General features: G+C 48.1%; 2 protein-coding genes across 2 annotated transcripts in view; both read left to right on the top strand.

The window, feature by feature from the left end:
• The first annotated feature begins 459 nt into the window (after positions 1-459).
• LOC102247274 (zinc finger and SCAN domain-containing protein 5B-like) lies at positions 460-8,305 on the top strand. Its single transcript, XM_014543807.1, has 8 exons — positions 460-651; positions 3,349-3,561; positions 4,116-4,275; positions 5,232-5,383; positions 5,425-5,613; positions 6,199-6,358; positions 7,315-7,984; positions 8,293-8,305. The coding sequence occupies exons 1-8, from the start codon at positions 460-462 to the stop codon at positions 8,303-8,305; spliced, it is 1,749 nt and encodes a 582-aa protein (XP_014399293.1).
• A 114-nt stretch (positions 8,306-8,419) lies between these two features.
• LOC106726948 (zinc finger and SCAN domain-containing protein 5B-like) overlaps positions 8,420-9,163 on the top strand; it is a 3,904-nt gene continuing 3,160 nt past the window's right edge. The window contains exon 1 of the mRNA XM_014543806.1: positions 8,420-8,777. Within this exon, the coding sequence (XP_014399292.1) occupies positions 8,619-8,777 (159 nt within the window). The 5' untranslated portion in view covers positions 8,420-8,618. The remainder of the gene's footprint in view (positions 8,778-9,163) is intronic.

Raw genomic sequence — 9,163 nt, 5'->3', positions numbered from 1 at the left:
TCTCCTCTTCATTCCTCTGTCTCTAAAATCAATGAAATAATTTTTTAAAGGAAGAATACTATAGGTTAACTTCCAGGGTATTCAATATGGGACCAGTGAGGGGTGTTTAGTATTGGGTGGATCAGCAGGTGAAACCCATCTCTTTCTCTCCTCTCTTTCCACCAGAACTGTGAACCTGTTACTGAGTCCATACCTCCAGTTGCTCTCCATCAGGAGCTGACTTCAGGCTGGGTTTGCTGCAGTCCAATCAGAGACGTTCCCAGGAATATGGCTACAGACCAGGCATTTTCCAATGGTCATGGGCACCCCCAGGGCAGCCTGTGCTGGGACCTGACCCCGGCCGGACCGCCCCAGGGAAACCTCACTGAAGAACAGCACTGGGACTCTGAGAGGTGGCACTTGCTCTTCAGAGTCTTCCAACACCCAAAGGACGCGGACCCCCTCCAGAGCGTGCACACAATGTCTGCGCTCCTCCATCGCTGGCTGACGACCGATGTGTTCACCAAGAAGCAGATCTTGGATAAGCTTCTGCTGGAGAAGTTCATGATCTGCATGCCCCCGGAGCTGCAGGTCTTGGTGAAGGAGAGGCGCGTGCAGAGCTGCGAGGAACTGAAGGTCTTGCTGAGAAATAAGAAGGAACCCAGGAAATGGGTGAGTGGGACCCTCATGATGGGCAAGGGGAAGGGAGGCCAGTAAATGTACACAGCGGCATTCTTTAATTTTCTGTGTTTTATTTTTTAAATATATTTGTGTTGATTTCAGAGAAGGAGGGAGAGAGAGAGAGAAAGACATCAATGATGAGAGAGAATCATTGATTGGCCCCTCCTGCATGCCTCTGCAGTAAGAATCCCCAGTGGTGTGCCCTGGCCTGGAATCAAATCGTGACCTCCTGGTTCATAGGTTGATGCTCAACCACTGAGCCATGGCGGCCAGGCCGCATTAGCATTCCTGAGTTGGACATCTGTGTACATTTGATCTCCGTCCTCAGGCTCACTTACCCAATGACCTCAGAATAACCTCAGGGGTGGGGAAACTGAGGCACAGACCAGGTGCAGGGATGGCACCTTTCACTCCAGGGAGCCTCTGCCAATGTTGGGAGGCATGTTTGGTTGCCACCATTTGGGAGGTTGCTATTTGATTGATTAAAACAATTCCTTTTTTGTAGAGAGAATGAGGGAGAGAGAGGGAAACATCCATGTGTTGTTCCACTGAAAGTGTGAGTGTTGAGTAGGACACATGCAAGGAGTAGGATACATCGGGGTCTTATCTTGTTTAATTTTCTCCCCACAGAAGGTTGTTATCTTCCAAGGGCAGAAGTATCTTGAGGAGAATTCCGATGTCCAGATGTCTGACGAGGAAGTTGGTGACACAGACCACGTGTTGGAATTGTCCATGAAGTACCAATCCCCCATTAGTAAGACGGGGGTACATCCTGGGAAGAGCCAGGAGGTCAACAGAGAGCCGGGGAACCAGCCAGGAACCAGTGACATAGTGTGGGGACAGGTGAGTATGTGTGATGCTCTGACCTGTGGGGACAGGTGGGAGCTGGTACTAGTGGATGTGGTGATCATAGCTGCTACAGCTGTGGGTTTGATTCCCAGTCAAGGGCACATACTTGGGCTGCAGGTTCCATTCCCTGTCCAGTTGGAGTGATTGCAGGAGTCAACCAGTCAATATGTGTCTCCCATTGATGTCTCTGTCTCTCCTTCTGCCTCTCTCTGTCTTTCTCTCTCACTCTCTCTTTCTCTTGCTCTGCTCTCTAAAAATCAATGGGAAAAATATCCTGGGGTGAGGATTAACAACAACAACAACAAAGGAGTGTAGGAGTGTAATGTATGAGCTTGAAGTAAAGGTGTGATGAGTCCACATAAGGACACACTTGGCAGTTGGGGCTTGGCCCCATGGCCCCAAGGAAGTCTAGGCAGGGCCACAAAACTGTGGTATTAGGTAAGCTGGGGTCTCAGGTCAGGGAGATGGACAGGACGGGGGAAGGAGGGATGGAGCTTGCCACCCCTGGCTTCAAACACGTTTAACCCCCCTTGGTTACCCACTGTCAGGGGCATAAAGTCTTCTTGCTGGAGGCGATTCCCACGAAAATTGATCTGGAGGGTGTGAGGCCCATGGAGAATTTGGTGAAGTTGGAGAAGGATGTGATGGAAGACAGGGAAGAGGCAGCAGTACTCACATCTCCAGAGCCTCCGCTTCCCAGCAGTCCTGGTGAGTTTGGAAACTGGGCTTGTAGAGCAATGATTATTGTGTCATAAATCAGCGAGCTAGATACAAGACGCCTTAATGAGCCAATTGGTTAGGAGTCTTTATGACATGCAGGCTCAGAGCAGAATATCTTTGTCAAATTCTGAGAAGACAAAGGAAAGGCTATTCCTTTTTTTTTAATATCCTTCTAGGTCTTTCTGTAAGTTATTTTTCCAGATAGCTTGTAATCTTGAGTACGAATCATATCTAACAAACACCTGGCATGGGAATATTATCAGTATCAGCTTCTCAGCCCCTCAGGTTCGATAGCTAGCTTGCCAGGTCAGACAGTTACGTTTATCTTTTCTATTATTTAAGCTAAAAAAACAATGTTAATTTACAGAATAACAGACCTTCTGAAAATGACAGAGTTGACTGACAGAACAAGGGACTCTCTGAAAATAGCAGAGCATTTCAAACAGCAGTTTCACAAAGTAGAGGTTACTATGCTCCATTATTGATGCCCATCTGCTAGGTCCCCACCTGGGCATCCAGCGTGGTCATCTACTGGGGACGGTTGGCTCTCAATGCCAAGCCTTCTCTATCACAGACTCTTGGGTGCCCTAAGGTCTAAATTCTCGGGTTTGTTGGTTGATGGGAATGTTTTACAACCTACATCGGCTTTGGTTCAAAGGCGTTTGGTAGTGTTAAAAGTGCTCTTTTAATAAAATATATACACTTATACTCATTTTTAGAGAGAGAGGAGGAGAGATGGAGACAAATAGAAACATGGATGATAGGGAAAATCATCAATTGGCTGCCTTCTGCCTGGCATCCACTGGGGATCGAGCCCCACAACCGGGGCATGTGCCCTGACAGGGAGTGGAGGTGGTGACCTCTTGGTTCCTGGGTGGGTGCTCAGTCCATGAGCTGAGCTGAAAGTGCTCTTTGATTAATGTTGTGTGTTGAATGCTTTCTTTCGAGGTTGCTATTTGATTGATTGATTAAAACAATAACTTTTTTATAGAGAATGAGGAAGGGGGAGAGAGGGAAACATCCATGTGTTGTTCCACTGAAAGTGTGAGTGTTGAGTAGGACACATGCAAGAAGTAGGATACATCCCGGGTCTTATCTTGTTTAATTTTCTCCCCACAGAAGGTTGTCGCATTCCAAGGGCAGAAGTATCTTGAGGAGAATTTTGATGTCCAGATGCCTGACGAAGAAGTTGGTGACACAGACCACGTGTTGGAATTGTCCATGAAGTACCAATCCCCCATTAGTAAGACGGGGGTACATCCTGGGAAGAGCCAGGAGGTCAACAGAGAGCCGGGGAACCAGCCAGGAACCAGTGACATAGTGTGGGGACAGGTGAGTATGTGTGATGCTCTGACCTGTGGGGACAGGTGGGAGCTGGTACTAGTGGATGTGGTGATCATAGCTGCTACAGCTGTGGGTTTGATTCCCAGTCAAGGGCACATACTTGGGCTGCAGGTTCCATTCCCAGCCCAGTTGGGGTGATTGCAGGAGTCAACCAATCAATATGTGTCTCCCATTGATGTCTCTGTCTCTCCTTCTGCCTCTCTCTGTCTTTCTCTCTCACTCTCTCTTTCTCTTGCTCTGCTCTCTAAAAATCAATGGGAAAAATATCCTGGGGTGAGGATTAACAACAACAAGAACAAAAAGTGTAAGGAGTGTAATGTATGAGCTTGAAGTAAAGGTGTGATGGGTCCACATAAGGATAGACTTGGGAGTTGGGGGTGATGGGCTTGGCCCCAAGGAAGTCTAGGCAGAGCCACAAAACTGTGGTGTTAGGTAAGCTGGGGTCTAAGGTCAGGGAGATGGACAGGACGGGGGAAGGAGGGAAGGAGCTTGCCACCCCTGGCTTCAAACATGTTTAACCCCCCTTGGTTACCCACTGTCAGGGGCATAAAGTCTTCTTGCTGGAGGCGATTCCCACGAAAATTGATCTGGAGGGTGTGAGGCCCATGGAGAATTTGGTGAAGTTGGAGAAGGATGTGATGGAAGACAGGGAAGAGGCAGCAGTACTCACATCTCCAGAGCCTCCGCTTCCCAGCAGTCCTGGTGAGTTTGGAAACTGGGCTTGTAGAGCAATGATTATTGTGTCATAAATCAGCGAGCTAGATACAAGACGCCTTAATGAGCCAATTGGTTAGGAGTCTTTATGACATGCAGGCTCAGAGCAGAATATCTTTGTCAAATTCTGAGAAGACAAAGGAAAGGCTATTCCTTTTTTTTTAATATCCTTCTAGGTCTTTCTGTAAGTTATTTTTCCAGATAGCTTGTAATCTTGAGTACGAATCATATCTAACAAACACCTGGCATGGGAATATTATCAGTATCAGCTTCTCAGCCCCTTAGGTTTGATAGCTAGCTTGCCAGGTCAGACAGTTACATTTATCTTTTCTATTTAAGCTAAAAAACAATGTTAATTTACAGAAAAACGTACCTTCTGAAAATGACAGAGTTGACTTACAGAACAAGGGACTCTCTGAAAATAGCAGAGCATTTCAAGCAGCAGTTTCACAAAATAGAGGTTACTATGCTTCATTATTGATGCCCCCTCTGCTGGGTCCCCACCTGGGCATCCAGCGTGGTCATCTACTGGGGACGGTTGGCTCTCAATGCCAAGCCTTCTCTATCACAGACTCTTGGGTGCCCTAAGGTCTAAATTCTCGGGTTTGTTGGTTGATGGGAATGTTTTACAACCTACATCGGCTTTGGTTCAAAGGCGTTTGGTAGTGTTAAAAGTGCTCTTTTAATAAAATATATACAATTGTAATTATTTTTAGAGAGAGAGGAGGAGAGATGGAGACAAATAGAAACATGGATGACAGGGAAAATCATCAATTGGCTGCCTTCTGCCTGGCATCCACTGGGGATCGAGCCCCACAACCGGGGCATGTGCCCTGACAGGGAGTGGAGGTGGTGACCTCTTGGTTCCTGGGTGGGTGCTCAGTCCATGAGCTGAGCTGAAAGTGCTCTTTGATTAATGTTGTGTGTTGAATGCTTTCTTTCAGGAGATTCGGGGAAGACAGAGGGGGAGCAGAACCCTCCGGAAGGAATTGGCCTGGAGTGTGTGGATGTCGGTGACATACCTCCCACCCAGGATCCAGAGACACAGGCTTTGAGTCAGCGTCCTAAGAGAAGAAGTTCTGGGAATTCAGGAGGTGCCACCAAGAGAAAAAAGGGCAACACTCCCACCCCTGGCAGAAGTATCTTGAGGAGAATTTTGATGTCCAGATGCCTGACGAAGAAGTTGGTGACACAGACCACGTGTTGGAATTGTCCATGAAGTACCAATCCCCCATTAGTAAGACGGGGGTACATCCTGGGAAGAGCCAGGAGGTCAACAGAGAGCCGGGGAACCAGCCAGGAACCAGTGACATAGTGTGGGGACAGGTGAGTATGTGTGATGCTCTGACCTGTGGGGACAGGTGGGAGCTGGTACTAGTGGATGTGGTGATCATAGCTGCTACAGCTGTGGGTTTGATTCCCAGTCAAGGGCACATACTTGGGCTGCAGGTTCCATTCCCAGCCCAGTTGGGGTGATTGCAGGAGTCAACCAATCAATATGTGTCTCCCATTGATGTCTCTGTCTCTCCTTCTGCATCTCTCTGTCTTTCTCTCTGTCTTTCTCACTCTCTCTTTCTCTTGCTCTACTCTCTCTCCACCTCCCTTCTTGCTGTCTAAAAATCAATGGGAAAAATATCCTGGGGTGAGGATTAACAACAACAAGAACAAAAAGTGTAAGGAGTGTAATGTATGAGCTTGAAGTAAAGGTGTGATGGGTCCACATAAGGATAGACTTGGGAGTTGGGGGTGATGGGCTTGGCCCCAAGGAAGTCTAGGCAGAGCCACAAAACTGTGGTGTTAGGTAAGCTGGGGTCTAAGGTCAGGGAGATGGACAGGACGGGGGAAGGAGGGAAGGAGCTTGCCACCCCTGGCTTCAAACATGTTTAACCCCCCTTGGTTACCCACTGTCAGGGGCATAAAGTCTTCTTGCTGGAGGCGATTCCCACGAAAATTGATCTGGAGGGTGTGAGGCCCATGGAGAATTTGGTGAAGTTGGAGAAGGATGTGATGGAAGACAGGGAAGAGGCAGCAGTACTCACATCTCCAGAGCCTCCGCTTCCCAGCAGTCCTGGTGAGTTTGGAAACTGGGCTTGTAGAGCAATGATTATTGTGTCATAAATCAGCGAGCTAGATACAAGACGCCTTAATGAGCCAATTGGTTAGGAGTCTTTATGACATGCAGGCTCAGAGCAGAATATCTTTGTCAAATTCTGAGAAGACAAAGGAAAGGCTATTCCTTTTTTTTTAATATCCTTCTAGGTCTTTCTGTAAGTTATTTTTCCAGACAGCTTGTAATCTTGAGTACAAATCATATCTAACAAACACCTGGCATGGGAATATTATCAGTATCAGCTTCTCAGCCCCTTAGGTTTGATAGCTAGCTTGCCAGGTCAGACAGTTACATTTATCTTTTCTATTTAAGCTAAAAAACAATGTTAATTTACAGAAAAACGTACCTTCTGAAAATGACAGAGTTGACTTACAGAACAAGGGACTCTCTGAAAATAGCAGAGCATTTCAAGCAGCAGTTTCACAAAATAGAGGTTACTATGCTTCATTATTGATGCCCCCTCTGCTGGGTCCCCACCTGGGCATCCAGCGTGGTCATCTACTGGGGACGGTTGGCTCTCAATGCCAAGCCTTCTCTATCACAGACTCTTGGGTGCCCTAAGGTCTAAATTCTCGGGTTTGTTGGTTGATGGGAATGTTTTACAACCTACATCGGCTTTGGTTCAAAGGCGTTTGGTAGTGTTAAAAGTGCTCTTTTAATAAAATATATACAATTGTAATTATTTTTAGAGAGAGAGGAGGAGAGATGGAGACAAATAGAAACATGGATGACAGGGAAAATCATCAATTGGCTGCCTTCTGCCTGGCATCCACTGGGGATCGAGCCCCACAACCGGGGCATGTGCCCTGACAGGGAGTGGAGGTGGTGACCTCTTGGTTCCTGGGTGGGTGCTCAGTCCATGAGCTGAGCTGAAAGTGCTCTTTGATTAATGTTGTGTGTTGAATGCTTTCTTTCAGGAGATTCGGGGAAGACAGAGGGGGAGCAGAACCCTCCGGAAGGAATTGGCCTGGAGTGTGTGGATGTCGGTGACATACCTCCCACCCAGGATCCAGAGACACAGGCTTTGAGTCAGCGTCCTAAGAGAAGAAGTTCTGGGAATTCAGGAGGTGCCACCAAGAGAAAAAAGGGCAACACTCCCACCCCTCAAGAGGAGCCTCAAGAAGGAGCCGTGTCGTTGGACAGAGGAGAAGTCACCAGATGGCACCGGTGCCATTCAGTGGGTGCGTCAAGCACCGTGGAGCCCACTGGTCACCCTGTTGGCAAGGAATCCAGGAGAAAGGTACCCTACGAGTGTCAAGACTGTAGCAAAAGGTTCAGCTACAGATCACAGTTAGACATTCACCAGAGGACACACACAGGAGAGAGACCCTTCCAATGCCTTGTGTGTCTCAAGGGGTTCATTCAGGCCTCGGACCTCCGTGTCCACCAGCGGATCCACACGGGGGAGAAGCCGTTCTTCTGTAAAGTCTGCGAGAAGAGGTTCACCCACAAGTCCACGCTGCGTAGCCACCAGCGGGTCCACACCCAGGACAATCCATACGAGTGTGATGTCTGCCACAAAAGTTTCCTCCACCGCGGGAACCTCAACGTGCACATGCGCACCCACTCGGGCCTGAGACCCTACCCGTGTCCCCATTGCCACCTGGCCTTCCGGAAAGACATCAATGATGAGAGAGAATCATTGATTGGCCCCTCCTGCATGCCTCTGCAGTAAGAATCAAGCCCACAACCCAGTGTTAATGTCCTGGCCTGGAATCAAGTCGTGACCTCCAGGTTCATAGGTAGATACTTAGGCACTGAGCCAATGGCGGCCAGGCCACAGTAGCATTCCTGAGATGGACATCTTCGGACATTTGATCTCCCGTCCTGAGGCTCACTATCCCAATGACCTCAGAATAACCTCAGGGGGTAGACTTGTCGGTTCTGCCTCACAGGTGGGGAAACTGAGGCACAGACCAGGTGCGGGACGGTGCTTTTCTCTGCAGAGAGCCTCTGCCAATGTTGGGAGACATGTTTGCTTGCCACCATTTGGGAGGTTGCTATTTGATTGATTGATTAAAACAATAACTTTTTTATAGAGAATGAGGAAGGGGGAGAGAGGGAAACATCCATGTGTTGTTCCACTGAAAGTGTGAGTGTTGAGTAGGACACATGCAAGAAGTAGGATACATCCCGGGTCTTATCTTGTTTAATTTTCTCCCCACAGAAGGTTGTCGCATTCCAAGGGCAGAAGTATCTTGAGGAGAATTTTGATGTCCAGATGCCTGACGAAGAAGTTGGTGACACAGACCACGTGTTGGAATTGTCCATGAAGTACCAATCCCCCATTAGTAAGACGGGGGTACATCCTGGGAAGAGCCAGAATGTCAACAGAGAGCCGGGGATCCAGCCAGGAACCAGTGACGTGGTGTGGGCACAGGTGAGTGTGTGATGCCCTGGTCTGTGGGGACAGGTGGGAGCTGGTACTAGTGGATGTGGTGATCATAGCTGCTACAGCTGTGGGTTTGATTCCCAGTCAAGGGCACATACTTGGGCTGCAGGTTCCATTCCCAGCCCAGTTGGGGTGATTGCAGGAGTCAACCAATCAATATGTGTCTCCCATTGATGTCTCTGTCTCTCCTTCTGCATCTCTCTGTCTTTCTCTCTGTCTTTCTCACTCTCTCTTTCTCTTGCTCTACTCTCTCTCCACCTCCCTTCTTGCTGTCTAAAAATCAATGGGAAAAATATCCTGGGGTGAGGATTAACAACAACAAGAACAAAAAGTGTAAGGAGTGTAATGTATGAGCTTGAAGTAAAGGTGTGATG

This window comes from Myotis brandtii, unplaced genomic scaffold, assembly GCF_000412655.1.
Source record: "Myotis brandtii unplaced genomic scaffold, ASM41265v1 scaffold3343, whole genome shotgun sequence".
NCBI lineage: Eukaryota > Metazoa > Chordata > Mammalia > Chiroptera > Vespertilionidae > Myotis > Myotis brandtii.
Note: the sequence above shows the minus strand (reverse complement) of the source record. Positions and strands in the feature narration are given on the sequence as shown.